This window comes from Larimichthys crocea, chromosome XIV (assembly GCF_000972845.2).
Source record: "Larimichthys crocea isolate SSNF chromosome XIV, L_crocea_2.0, whole genome shotgun sequence".
NCBI classification, from domain to species: Eukaryota; Metazoa; Chordata; class Actinopteri; family Sciaenidae; genus Larimichthys; species Larimichthys crocea.
In genome coordinates this window covers 3,596,971-3,611,856 of record NC_040024.1, presented here as the reverse complement: position 1 = coordinate 3,611,856, position 14,886 = coordinate 3,596,971, and the positions used below count along the sequence as shown (strand labels likewise).

The window sequence follows — 14,886 nt, the reverse complement described above, 5'->3', positions numbered from 1 at the left end:
GGGAGTCATAAAGGAAGTCTATTTCAGTGACTTCACTATAACAGTTGCTCAATTAACCCATGTCTATTTCAATATCATGACCAGATCCTCTTGTTGGGGTCCACCCTAAATGTATTTAATTAACTCAATTTTTTCATTCATTGCAGTACAAGTAATCCAGACTACTAATCCAGGAGCCAGACTAATCTACAGATAAACTGGTGTCCTGCCTAGAAGAAGTCAGTAATGTGATTTATCTCTAGCATTTAACTATATTGTAAAATCAGTAATGTGATTTATCTCTAGCATTTAACTATATTGTAAAATCTAACTGCATAACAAGGTTAACCAGGGTTTTATTTTCAAGGGAACCTTTATAGATTTCTAAATTCAAATGATCTTACCAATATACATAGAAAAAAGATATATTATTTATAGATAATATTATTTCTGAATTTATTAAGCACTTACAGAGTAAACTAAGACATTAAAAATACAAGCACTACCCTTTTCTTTTTTGTTAAGTGAAGTGGACACTCTAGGTGTGCTTTTTTTTATTATTATAGATTATTGTGTGTAGATTTGTTGCCAAAAAAAAAATGTGCTTATTTAAAACTTGTTTAAAGCTTTTAAAGAGTTATTTCATGGTCTTTGGAGAAGTCAGTAAAGATAAATGAAATCTTTAAAAAACAGACTTAGGATGCATCTAGTGGCAAAAAAAAATCACGGTGTCTGTCTGTGATCAACACTTACATAGTCCAACTTTAAAGGTGTATGTAAGATTTAGGGGCATCTTGCCTGGTTGAACCACCATGTTTCTACAGTAAGCTGCAATAAACAAACCAAATACTGGCTCTCAGTGGGGCCTTTTGTACAACAGTTGGTTGTAATCTGCAACTTCACTTTTAACGTAATAAAAGCCGTTACATTTATGGACTTAGATAAACATTAGCCTTTCAAATAAAAGGAGTACAGTTGCGCTATCTCTTTGAACCTTAGAAAAACGTTTAATGCAAATTTGTGCACATAAAACACATACATACAGTACAGTACATACATAAAGTATCATAAAGTATAAATGCTTTTAATGTTGGCCTACATTAGTATGTCTGCACATACTGTTGTACATCTCATCTAACATACCTCATAATAAACCGGTCCACAATGGACCGAATGCAAACTGACTGGACCACTTTGGCCAAAGCTGGATCCACAACAAGGGATAGTCTTCTGCACCTGCTCATGGCGAAAACTAAACATGATATAAAAAAAACAACTGATGACCACATTTTCTTGTGTGATTAGAGCATTTGAGGCTGGTGTGTGTGTGTGTGTGTGTGTATGTGTGTGTGTGTGTGTGTGTGTCAGACACAAAAATACAATAGATACAAGCTGTCCGGTTCTTTTTGATACTAAGTAGAAAGCTCTGTGCAAATCTGAGCTCAGGCAGGAGGTCCAATCCTAGCTTTTTGGGAATTTACTCCTCCTGGGGGGGAATGGTATAATCCATAGTAGCTTTTCAGTCCTTAACATTAACGCAGATACAAGAAGACATAGAAAGCTATTAAATGCACCCATGCTCTGAGGGCAGAACAATTAAGGAATGTCAGTTTGTGAGCCTATCAAATACAAAATACTGCAAATGATTTATTATTTTTTTTAAAAGAAAGGGGGCTGGTAAATGACAAATTAAGTGACAGGCAAACTCCGGTACACCAGCAGCTTATTTTCACGTCACCCCACATCTCAGTCTGTCACGCCACACCCGTGAAAACAATGCAAAGAAAACACGCCATATAAAACAAAATGTCAAATCAAAATATAAAAAACATGATAGAATGGAAACAATATCATATAATATATCAAGTATTCATAATATACAACAATACAATTGAATAAAAATCAAAACCTAAAAAGGAATGTAGTTCTGGAAAAGTACCACTAGAGGTCAGCAAATATTCATGCTCAGATATCCAGTTATACACGTGAAATATTTATCTGCAGTGAAATGTTTTCTTCTGCTTGTGGACTAACACTTCAAAAAAAACAAAAAACAAACAAAAAAAACGTACAGACGTCACTTCTTTTCTTCAGGTTAACCTCTTTTCAATTCCACATAGCAGCAGTAGTAGTGGTAAACACTTCATCGATTCAGAAAAATTCACTTAGTTACATTCTTGATATGAAGTCTCACAGTATAAATGTTTTTTTTTCGTTTGTTTGTTTTAATCTAACACTGACTTGTATGTGCACAGTGGTCTCAAATGTCTCACTGAATAACATCTGTGATCATCAGGAGAGAAAAAATGATTTCCCACGTATCGAAACTGACTCATGCAGCCGTGAGAGAAATTTTATTCTCAGCGAGTTCTGCTGAAACAATTTCTGTAATGTTCCCGTAAAGTGTTTTGTTTTTTGAACTTGTTTTCCTTCTCGGGTGGTAAATGTTCTCTCTGTTCATGTTGTCAGATTTTTTGAAAATAAATTCATCTGTCCAGCTCTGGATCCCTTCCCGGGATCATGTGTTTACAGACTCCAGCCTGGTTTCTCGTGTCTTCAGTGTCTTCAGTGTCTCTGCTCAGTCTCTGGGTAAGCACTCCTCCTCTGTGATGCCCTGAGCCTTGAGCTCCTCGAGGACGTTGTCCAAATGACCGGGGTCGGGGTAGCCGTGGCCCGTCAGGTTGGAGCCGAACTCCGTCTTGTGGTGCACCTCGTTCCAGATAACTGTATCTGACTCGCCGGTGGTGCTGGACGTACCCACGGAGAAAATGAGCCGGCGGTCCCACGCTACCAGAAGAAGCCTCAGAACCTGCACAAAGAGATGAAGAAAGAAAAGATGACACTTCATCAAAAAATCCAGTCCACATAAGATTGAAACCTCGCATGAAGGTAGATAGTAGAGAGGAGTTCTCCTTTACCTTGCGTCCCTTCTCACTGTCAGGGAGGTAGCAATGTCTGGGGAACCCGCGGGCAGTGAAGGGTTTGCCTGGATTTGGGTGCTCTGGGCCCTAAACAACAAGAAAAAGGTTGATCACATCATGCTTGCAGAGCCAGTAACACTTCCTGTATTCATATATTTCACAAGCTACCGTTGTGTAAACATGAGCAAGACTTTACCTGGATGCCAGGAGGGATGTTATAAATGATCCGGATGGTTTTGCAGTCTGGGTGGCCGGGTAGCGAGTGGGGGATGACATGGTACTCCATCTTACCCGGGGGCTGGTTGCCGGTCTTGACTCCGTAGATGGTCTTGCAGGTGGGACACTGCAAGCTGCCGTCCTTGTTGCCGTTGTTGTACATAGCAACAAGGCACTGGAGGTGGTACTGGTGACCACACTGCGCCAGGCGGCCTACCGACTCGGCCCGGGAGATGCCACCCACGCCGGGGCCTTTGTAGCCGGATGGTCCGGCAAGAGCCTCCATGCAGATGGTGCAGTCCTGAGATGGGAGGACAAGTGAGATTTATGGCTTTTCCAATCAGATATGGACAGAGTGTCATCCAAAAAACGGGTAATAAACTCTCGTCCTAGCCTGTATTTGAGCTGCTGGTTGTGATTTTATTTGACTGAAGTGGTAGCTCACCTCTTCTGGGGGATTGCGGACTTTCTGAAGGTACCTCTTCACCACCTCCTCAGGAGTCTTGCCTATGAGACAGAAACACTGTTTATGACCAAACATAAACATAGTAGGATTGATTGCATATTTCTGAAGTTTTATCATCATCAAACCCACCTTTGCGAGCCTGTTTCTTTGTGGTCTTGCGACAGCAGTGGCCCAATCCGGGCACAGGCTTGATGTCACTCTTGCTGACAGGTGGAGGATGAAGCACCAGCTTGGGAGGGCGGGTCAGGCAGACAGGAAGTCCTGCCGCACTCATCAGGATGCCTGTAATGCCTGAAAACAGCCAGCAGAGGGGGAATGTGAGACACTGTATTTGGGGTTTACTCTTTGCATGATGAGCTCTTTATCCAGGGAATTATCTGTATAACTCTTGATGGCTGGCCAGTGGATTAACCGAAATACCAGTAAAAATGTGGGGCTAAATGTCTCCAGCTGTGTTGTCTATAGGGCAGTAAATCAGTGTCAAGTAACAGTTTATTTAAAGAGCTTGGAAGTCATTTACCTGCCAGTGCAGGGTGCACGGGGCTTGATCCATTCAGGTTCTTGACCGGAACTGTTGGCACTCTGAAACACAAGAAAACAAACTTAAATTAATCTACAGGTTACTGATCAGGGCATCCAAATCTGCAGAGTCACCGGATGTGGGCTATGCCAGCTTAAAGTTCACCAGATGTCAGCAGGTTAAGGAGCTTTTGCCGAGTCATTCAGACAAACAAACAGACGTTTGCTCATCACGACTTGACATACTTGGAAGGTTCTTGAGATTATGATGCATGTGGCAGCAGAAGGCACTTGGCAAATCACTTGTTTTGCAATCTATGGGTTGAGCTAATATGATACTTATCAGGAGAAGAAGGAACAATATCAGAAACGGTTGCACCAACTCTCGCAGAATGCAAAGATGCTCTTTTTATTGAGACAAATGAAGGTGCTTTCAACTTAAAATGGGTTGGCCAGACTGATATATGAACTATATTAAAACAAGAAAGTTTTTTTTTTCTGAAATTTTAAAATGAAATATGTCGAATGAGCCCAAAACATTTTTTGACATGACACCAATACACGTCTTCATTTGACTAAAATGTCTTTAACCACCACACTGCACTATATCTGTGCCCATAAACAGGTGAAACACAGGTACAAAACACATGATAACAGTCAGTCAATACTACAGTCCCGTCAGAGGTGTGTACTTACGGTCTGCCTGTTTTGATAATTGTCATTTTTCCTGCTTAAAAAGCGCCAAAGACCACAGAGACAACTCAAGATATTCCAGCAATAAGTTCCACTTGTTGCGTGGTCGAACAGCAGTATGTCAGTGTCTCCGTCCCTGCCTCCCTCTTCCTCTGCTTATGTGCCGGTATCAGGTCTCGTTCATTCTTTTATAGGGCTAATCCGCCTGCTTCCATCTGTTGACTGAACTCTAGTTGTAGGCCAGAGATTCGTCACAGGAGAGGATTACCTGTCGGTTGTCACGTCACATTGCCAGGCTGCCATAAGGTTTACAGACTGGAGCACATGTGACTGCTAACAACGTTGTCACTGTAAAGATTTCACATCTGCCATTTTAAAATCTGTTATGCTGTAAATGCGATGTTTGCATCACAACCTGCAGTCCAGACAGATTTGAGAATATGCATTTCGCTAATGAGCTTTAAAACGAGGCTTCGATTGAAACATGTGGCACAAGTATTCATGGACTGAGATCCCCAGATTATTTATGTTTAATAAATAGATACAAGATGCTTCAACATTCGAATGGAACAGATACACTACCTGTATCAATATCAGCCTTTTACCCATTTATTTATATGATTATTTAACCAATATAATTAAACTAGACTTTATTTTGGTCTTATTAGTTTTTCTTTTTCTGTCTCACTGTTATTTCATTCTTGCCCTCCAATATTTCCTCTTGATTTCTGAAGACTATTTAAATTGTAATTGTGCTTTTTTAATTTTTTTATTTACCTTTTTGCACTTTTAATACTTTTATGTATTTTCCAACATAAAAAGTGCACTACTGGCCACTTGTTGCAGCAGCTCCTGTAAATGTTCTGCGTTTTGTCGTTTATCGTCTGCTCTGTCGCGTTTTTTCTGCTTTAAAACAGTTTTTATTCAACCCTGTCGAGATAACTTTTAAACCGACACGGATATCGTTGTGATATTGTGTTTGTGTATTTTTACATGGTAAAACAATATGTTCTTCCTCTTTAAGAGTTTATTCTTTTTATACCGTTTAGTCACTTTAATTATATCTACCTCATGCCTTTTGTATATATCATGTGCCTGTATTGTGTGTTTGTAATATTTGTAACTGCTGCTGCAACACTAGAATTTCACTTCGGGGATCAATAAAGTACTCTACTCTTTACATATGTGTTTATATATTTCACCATATATCATGTCTCAAACTCAAACTGAGTAGCAGATTGCTCTTTCTGACTGAGCAGAGAGTGGGTGACATTGGATGATAGGATTTTCTGCATGTCTGTTAGTGGTGACTCAATTCCATAAAGATTTCTACAGTTTTACGTATATGTAAACATGTTCCTAAATGTTTAAAAAAAAGTTAATGATTAAAATTCACACAGTGGAAGATTTGTCAGTAATCGTATATAGAAGATCTGACCTTGTTCCTGGGGTAAAGATGTTGTAAAATAGACTTGTAAGTGCATTTGTGCAGCGTTTTCACTACTGGGAAGATTTCCTGTGTCCAAATAACACGTACAAACTTAGAGTCAAGTGTTCCTGCACCTGAAAATCTGCTTACTCTGTTACTATATTTGTTCATTAACCAACAAACAAAGCGTCCAAGCTGTTGAGTTAGTTTCCTGTGCGGTGCCTTACGTGATTCACAAAGTAACGAACCATGCTGGCTGGACTGGAGCAAACTGGAGCATGTATAAGCTGATTGACATTTGAGCGATATGATGAAACAGATTAAAGGAAGGTGCGGTAAGCAGAGAAAGGATGGGAAACGACACGAGAGTCAGCTAGTCACGTTTCTTTGATCCGGGCTAATCTAGCGGCATTAGAGAAACCTCCATCTGGAGCGCTTGCTTGTTGGAAACACACAAGCTGCAGCATATGGCAACATACACACACACATTTATACACAAAGTCACACCCGGAATCGAGTTTTATAATAGATAAATCCTGGAAGCAGGACAAAAACAAGGTGTAGGTTTTGTGTAGGTTTTGTCGGGGTGACACGCTTGCAGAAATCAAACTCAGTGTGGTGAGAAGAGAAAGGAGCGCACAACAGGTGTGTGGACCAAAGGTAACACTCATCACTGTGATAATCTGTGACACTCCTTCTGAAAACCATCTGCTCCGTTTCACTGCAGGCAAACCCTCTCAACGACAACAAATATATACAAACAACTCACCAATCTGACTGGAAGATATTACTCTTTTTTGTACTTAATATATATAGTATGATTGTGCAAAATGCCAACAGCACATTGACAACATACGAAATGTAATCACTGTCTCTTGTTTTTCATTTTGCAGCAAGAAGATGCTCATAAAATAGATATAGAGTTCTTGGTTTTTAAGGTTCCTCATTTATACTTCCCTTTGCTGCTGTGACACCTCGATTTATTTTTGAAGGATGAGTAAAGTTCACCTTATCTTACAGGTCCGGTGTGTCACATTTAGAGGGCTCTATTTACAGTATATAACAGAAATGCAATATGACGCGCAGAACTTTTGTTTCATTCGTGTGACATTTGAAATAATTATGTTTGGTGACTAGAATGAGGCTCTCGTATCAAAAGATGCAGCGAATGTGCCACGTTGAACCACTATGATTCTACAGTAACCAGAACAAACTAACTAAACACTGGCTCTATATACTGTAGGACCATCGGCCAACCTGGAGTCTGGCCCGGTCGAGTGAGGGTTGGCTTTGGCTGCTCTGAGGTAGATTTCCACATCATGTTAACTAAAATCATATGATACTTACTGGATCATTTGTCTGTATATACATCTATTTCAAGATATGCATAGTAGCCTACTCAGTGGGTCGCATTTTATTCATTAAAGGTTCAAATATTTTGGTGTCAACACTCAAATTAAATATTTAAAGCGTAATATAACCACCCATCGTGATCGAATTACAAAGAATCATCACCCGACTGCAGTTCCCCTCAGCTCTACAGACCGTTTAAATGTCTTTCAGCTCACTGTTTTGATTTTACGGCCCGCTGCTTTAAAATGTTTCGGTTCACTCTTTATTCTCTCATTAGCATTGAGGTCTTAAAACAACGTTGGGGGTATTGAATTTGACGGAAATAAACACGACAATGCTTCAAAAAGTCAATAATCCACTCGTCCGTTTCTTTTCAATGACTCGTGTGTCTAATTAGCTACACATGCTTTGGATTTAAAAGCTACCAGAGGAGGTTGTTTCCCTCCACTGCCCCAGTGCTCCTGTGGTGCCAGTTATGAATTCAGGGATAAGTTGGTGACAGCAGGAGCACTAAGTGGTGACTGGGCTAAGAGCAGGTAAATCTAGAGAGGAAGGGATGGGCGAGGCAGCAGAGAGAAAGACCAGGCTGACGGGATCAGGGATGGGATCTGTGACGTTGGCGGTTTTACAACGGCAGCAGCAGGTGCTCTCACCTGATATGTTGAAAGAATGGGTCAAGTCACACAGCTCACCTGACACAAAATACAGAGATTACTGAAGCAAGAATATTAATCCTGTGGTATTTGGTATTAATCTGAGGCTTAGTTGGATTGCTAACACGAGGATTCAGAAAGCCGGGGTTGCTCTGCTGGGGCAATCTTGGGTCGGCTTGTGTAGAAATTATCCACAGCGTGTGGTGGTTTTTCAAAATCACAGTACAAGCAGCCAAATTCTGTACACACACGTGCAATCAAACACTGCATGCATTTGATTAATATAGGCTACACAGGAACTGAAGAGTGCCTGGCATGTTATATTTGAGGCAACCGTGTAACAAGTGAAATCTAGAGCACCCCAGAAACATCTCTTTCAGCGAGACTTGATGATTGTGGGGTTATAAAAAGAAAGGCTATAACTGGAATGTGATGAAATCTAGATCCGAAAATATGTAGCGAGCTCACAACAAAGCGCCACAAACAGCTGCAGAACAGAAGGGAATGATAAAACAATGAAGAGGCGGCAGCTCTCGTTCTTTAAGTCTTCTCGGAAACATCAAGGGACCACTGACTGCAGACATCTTGCTATCTGACGCCCTCTGGCTATGAGATCCAGACACTGTGACTTCGTCCAGTGATTAACATTCAGTGATGCTGACATTTAACACTTTAAAAAACCCACATGGTCACACAGGATTGCACATCTTAATTTAACTTAACATGCTACGTTTACATATACTCCAGAACTTAAATCCAGAACCTATAAAAAACTATTTTTTTCTTCATTTTGAAAGTTGAATCACGAGAAAGAAGATTTCTCCTACTTCACACACTACACACATCTTAGGCCACGTGCGTAAATTTGCATCCTCTCTGTGGTTGAAACACATGTGGCGGTGCTTTGGTCACTCATTCACCCACTGCATTCGCGCACGTGTGACCACGGTCTGCGGGTCTATGTTTGAATTGACTTAAACAGATCCAAAGGACGGCAAATTAAATACATCATGATACCGATTTACAAACAGCCTGAATGAATGCTTTGTCAGGTCTGCCCGCAAGATGACAAGCGAAACATTTTAAAAAGGCTTGTTCGTTAAAATTGAGTTTGGATGCATCTGTTTCCATCTTTGTATTGATTTTGTAATTCTCTGTAATATCTGTGTGAATACACCATTAACAGACAAATTAAACTAGACTAACCGTGAACCGTAGCTGCACTTTTATTAGCAACATTACACATTAGACTTTTTTTTTTAGCATCTTTTATTTTGAAATTGTGCACAAATTCAAAGAGACGCCTCCAGTACAAAAAGACAACCGGCGAAAAATAACATCTGATCACAATGGAGACATCCCAGATGTTACAGACCCCAATCCAGATGATGCTGCTCGAGGTTTTAAATCAGCAAACCTATCGAGCTAACTCAGTAAACCTGCCCCTGATTCATACTGGTTGCTACGGTTACCGGTCTAAGTGCTTACACACACACACACACACACAACCACAAAGTATTTCCAGGCTTTTTTGATTTCTCGGGGCCCCCGAGCCCCCAATTTGTTACATGAAAACAATATACAAAGTGTGTGTGTGTGTGTGTGTGTGTGTGTGTGTGTGTGTGAAGTAAATTCATCATTAAGCGGTTGCATGACCAATGTCTGGAATGTAAAACACTTGTGAGAGCTTGTTCGGTGTGAATGCTCTCCATTGTTTTTCCCGTGGAAACGAACGAGGCGAGATGGATTTTGTCTCAAAGATTAAAGGCTCATAAATGCTAATGAGCGCTGATGTCAGACACTGTGTAACGAGGGCTTCAAACAAACGAGAAATTCCTCGTCTGAATTGATTTTCTCACGTATCCTGTTCATCGTTGGTCTCATTTTCTTTTATGTACAGTTGAGCCAGCTGACATTTTAATTTCATAGTATCCCTTTAAAAAAAACAAAAAACATTTTTCCCATATTTGTTTTGTCTGTTATCATGTTTGCTTTGTGTGCCAGCTGTTTTGGTGCTGGGCAGTTGGTGTGCAGTGAATTTTTTTTTAAGCTTTTTGCACTGAAAACAGCTGCGTGCTGCTGCTGAAAAATGAGGTTGAGAGTGGCGAGACTGAACCAAAACCAGCAAATTTGTGGGTCACCAAAACAATCAGCTGAAAGTGGCTAAAACGGCCTTTAGATCTTTGCAAAAATGCGTGTTTTTTTTTACATTCATTCAGGTGGGACGTCCCTCCACAGACAGCCTGAAATGACTCTGAAACTGAGGTGGATTTATGGACTAAACTCTGATGCTCTACCTGTTGTGTTCTGGCTTTGTTTATTTCATGTACCCAGCTTCTAAATCTGTGTCTGAATCATGATTTACTCTGCAAAATACCAACACGAGGGAGTTAAATTTGGTTTGTGTCCGATTACGCTTCAATCAAGAGACTTAGACAGTGAATGAGAGTAAGTGAGCGCCGGTTAATCAGCAAAATAAAAAGTTATTTCCTAATTGTGTCACAGCGTGTCACACCGCACAACCCTACCACGGCGCCTGATTCTGTCTGAATGCACACGAAGGGGGTCTACAGAGTCAGGTAGTAATTTTTTATGGGTTTGTCAATACAAGCGTCCCTTTTTACATTACACTTATCATTTGAGTTAATTGTTGAGCACCACACCTTTAGTTTTTTGTACTGATGGAGCATATGATGCCATCTTGCTTCTTGCACTTTATTCCCTCTGTGCTTCAGACTATAAAAGTGAAGTTATGGTGGTAGACTCACCCAGAGGCGATAAGGGCACGTGACTGAGCCATAGCGATACGCTGCAGTGCAGGTCGGCTCAGCCCTGCTAGGCTGGACCGGGGTGGCAGAGGAGCTGCGCAGGCAGCGGCACCGGATGAAGACACTGGACCCAGGACTCGGGCAGAAGGTGAGGGCGTGCAGGTGGAGGCAGCTGTGGAGATGAGAGGAGGGCCCGGAGCGGGCACTGTAGGGGCGGAACAGGAGGCAGACAGGGAGGACGAGGTGGAGGGGTGAGGGGGAGAGATGGCGGCAGATGAGAGGGTGGTGGAGGGTGGAGGAGGAGGCGGCGGAGGAGGGGGGAGAGGCGGAGGTGGGGGACGGGTGGAGGAGATGGAGAGGGCGGCGGTAGCTGAGCCAAGGAGGGAAAGAGAATGGGTGAAGCCTCCTCCATAACCAAGAGTGGCACTACCAACACCACTACCACCAACTATACCCACACCTCCAGGACCACCCATACCACCTACACTGTATCCACCTGTCGCCCCAACTATTGATGTCCTGTGGGGGGAAAATGACCGCGACAGGGAAGGAGGCCGAGGGAGGGTTAGTGAGTAGGACCCTCCTGGGATAGGGTGACTACTGATTTTGGGACTAGGTGGCTTGGTCTGTGGAGGTCTCCGACCTAAAGTGTGTGCCGTCGACATGGCGCCTGCTTTGACGCTTAGCACCAACATACACTGCTGACAGGCGCAGGGCTGTCCCAAAGAAGTGATCGCCGAGGCAGGGAGCGCCCCACTGGGGTAGGCACTCCCGTTTCCAGTCCCGCTGCTGCTCATCCTGATCCCCATTCCTACTCCGGACACATCCACACCGAGCAGTCCTCCATGGCTGGGCATGGACATGGGCCCCCAGGCGTGGTGAGATTTGGGCAGGGGCCCGGACACCAGCGGGTAAGCCAGGTCGGAGCGACGCTGGATGCGTCGGCAGCGCTGCGTCTGCCCGTTGATTTGGGTCATGCTTTCGAAGTCAATGAGGTAGCAGAAACCCAGTGGCGCCAGATCAAGCCAGGGCTGCTGACGATCGCGTGCTGCCTGGATGGCGATGCCCACCTCCGTATCGTACGCCGTCCAACTGCCAGCGTCGTTCTCCCACTCCCACAACCAGCCCTGGCCTGGCGCTGAGGTGGGGTCGTAGAAGCTACGTCGTACCGGTCGAAGGGTACCTGAGGGAGGAATTAGGGTGTCACAACAGCGTAGGAATTGTCAGATTTACTGCTGTACTGTAACTTGATCTTTGTTTCTTGACTTTCATGGTGCTTGGTGATGTGAGTAAGCTGCAACAGGAGATACGTGATTGACTGTGATACTATTTGCTGCGGACAAGTAGATTGCAACCCTAACAAATTCAACATGTCTGTGTTTGCTTGCTAAGAATTTGGGCAAACAGGTTGCCCCTGGCAACAGCACACGCTGTTCTGAATTCTGATTGGCTGGCAGCCTTGATCCGACCCAAAGCTGGCTGTGTTTGCTTTCCCAGGGTGTCCAGAGAAACTCTACAGAGTCTTCATACTGTAAAATATCACTTCACATATCAAATCCTGTGTCTAAAAACACAAGGGAGTTGAAAGATTTCTCTGAGAGATGGGATCATGAGGCATTATATTTACATGTGCATTACATTTACAGCTAAGCCTAGAGTTAAAACGGAGGGCAGTACAGTGAAACATCTTTAAAGGCCTCTGAGAAAAGAGATATACAATATGTATGCCCAGACATTTAATAAGGCAACAGAGGAGTTCATTCATAATATCTGCCCCCATTAACCCTGTTTTATCAATGACCTCAGACTCCTGAAATTCCTCCCCACCCTTCTCCTCCTCCACCCTCCTCCCCTGTCTCCTATTTAGACCGGGGCACCCTGCCTGCCCCCTCCATCTCAGCTTCTGCTGGGTTTGGAAAACAAACCGCACAGAAGCTTTTGTCAGCCAATGTCGAAGGGAAGAAGGGTGAAATGTTGGGGTCTCTGCCAAAGTTAGACTCGGACTACTGAGAATTCCTTTCGCTTTGTCTCGCACCGCTCCGCTTTGCCTCTCTCTCTCTCTTTTTTTTTTTTACGAAGCTTTGAAATGTGGAAAGGTGACTTCTAATGTTCATATATTCTGCTAGAAAAGAACAGCAGTGTCTACAGTAAAAGGGAAAAAAAAAAATCTGTGTCTCTGGCTATGACTGGACACTTCAGCTGCTACTGTGGCCTATTTGTGCCATATGCAAAACACACAAAGATCCTGCCAGAATGACTCACTTCACCACTGACACCTTTCAAAAGCAGACACACAGCATCTCTCCGTGTCCTTTAATCCTCTAGATGAAATGTGACCAAATGCAGGAGGCTTTTGGAGACTCTTTAATCTTAAATACAACAATTTCAATCATGTCATTGCTGCAGAAATATGAAGCCACTTTACAGCCAAACACTCCCACCCATGGCACCAACTTCTGGGGCAGAAGCATCATAAAGGCTTGCAAGATTTAAGATATATATATATATATATAAAAAGGCCTTCACCACCTCCATCAGGCCCGGCTACACCGTTACACCCTCCACCGTGTGTCTCTCCCTCTCCTCTCTGCTTCTCACCTGTGTCTTGTCGGAACTGGTGCATGGAATGCAAATCGATGATGTAGGGCGAGAGGCGAGAGTCCACCTGGCCGAGGACAACACTACCACACCGCGGGTCGCTCCGGATGACTGCCTCGATGTGATGACAGACAGCCGGGCTGTAGGGCCGCCAGCGTCCGTGCTCGTTCAGCCATTCCCATACCACCACGGCGGACGCTAGTAACATCCTACTCCTGCAAAGATGGAGAAAAAATCAAGCTGACAACATAGAGGCATAAATGAAACCGAGGAGGGGGGTGGTGGTGGTGGGTAGGTGATGGGCATTTAAAGATACCCTGCCGCCGCTCCGCCGTGCATCCCTGCGCACAGCGGCGCTGCATCCATCTTGGACAGTTTGCAACCCAGATGTGTCTCCTATCTGTGGATATAAATATATATTTAAAGGGGGGGATGACACAACATGCAAACTGTACCTTCCATGTTTGTAGTTTCGGTTATGCAGCAATTAGTGGCTCCCTTTCTTGCACGGTGAAGATACAGGGCGCAAAAACAAAAAAAAAAAAAAAAAAAAAAAAAAAAAAAAAAAGAGAGAGCCGTGCAGGATGGTTGCATTTTACTCCCTATGCAGATGAGTGACGTCTACTGAAATCATTTCTCCGGCACAATCAAGTTAGGGTGAGAGGAGGAAATGCAACTTGGATGCTCACGGTTGGTGCGGCACTCCTGAAGTAGGTTACTGTGACAGACTGGCTTTGATCGTGCAGTGCAAGGATGCACACACACACACACACACATATATATATATATATATATAGTTAAAAAAAAAAAACAAATCTGCAAGGAAGGAATCAGATGCAAATCAAAGCAAACAACTTAATATAATAAATATTTACCGGGTTATATGAGATCCAATCAAATGTAGAAGAGTTCAGCTGCTTTAGTAATGATCCATCTGTCTTCTGTCTTCAGGTACAATCCCAGATTTTCTGATTACATAATTAATTTTATGATAATGAGTCACTGCACTTGTGTGTTTCATCCAGTTTTATTCAAGCTTCACATAATCACGGTTCATCCATGCCCGTACTGTCTCGGTCCGTGTGTGGCTCAGTCTAAGCCACCACCAGTGAAAATACATTTTTGGCCGGCAGAAAAAAAAAAAAAAAAGAAATGTTTGACATTCGTGCGTGAACAGCGTGAACACGCCCACGCCTCGAAGGCGCTCCCAAACAGCCAATCAAATTCGAGCAAGAGCTCCCGCCTGGCCAATGACGAACGCCTCTCCTCTGTAACGCTTATTGTTCACTGT

General features: G+C 43.0%; 1 protein-coding gene across 3 annotated transcripts; it reads right to left on the bottom strand.

Moving 5' to 3' along the window:
* Positions 1–1,339: 1,339 nt before the first annotated feature.
* On the bottom strand, positions 1,340–14,739 carry dtx4a (deltex 4, E3 ubiquitin ligase a). Of its 3 annotated transcripts, XM_027288190.1 has the most exons (10): positions 14,471–14,739; positions 13,912–13,995; positions 13,596–13,810; positions 10,998–12,180; positions 4,103–4,164; positions 3,712–3,873; positions 3,562–3,623; positions 3,097–3,417; positions 2,898–2,987; positions 1,340–2,788 (listed from the first exon to the last, which is right to left on the bottom strand). In XM_027288190.1, exons 2-10 carry the CDS (start codon positions 13,959–13,961, stop codon positions 2,558–2,560), a joined length of 2,376 nt encoding a protein of 791 aa, XP_027143991.1. In that variant the 5' UTR covers positions 13,962–13,995; positions 14,471–14,739; the 3' UTR covers positions 1,340–2,557. The 3 variants fall into 3 exon arrangements, with proteins under 3 accessions (XP_027143991.1, XP_019127647.2, XP_019127646.2); XM_019272102.2 differs by lacking the exon at positions 13,912–13,995; XM_019272101.2 differs by lacking the exons at positions 13,912–13,995; positions 14,471–14,739 and adding an exon at positions 14,051–14,348.
* Positions 14,740–14,886: the final 147 nt, after the last annotated feature.

Coding starts and splice junctions, on each gene's coding strand:
- dtx4a (XM_027288190.1), bottom strand. CDS start 13,961: ATGGATGCAGCGCCGCTGTGCGCAGGGATGCACGGCGGAGCGGCGGCA. Junction 13,811..13,911: donor CACGGCGGAGCGGCGGCAGG/GTATCTTTAAAT, acceptor CCATCTTTGCAG/GAGTAGGATGTTACTAGCGT. Junction 3,624..3,711: donor AAAGAAACAGGCTCGCAAAG/GTGGGTTTGATG, acceptor TCTGTCTCATAG/GCAAGACTCCTGAGGAGGTG.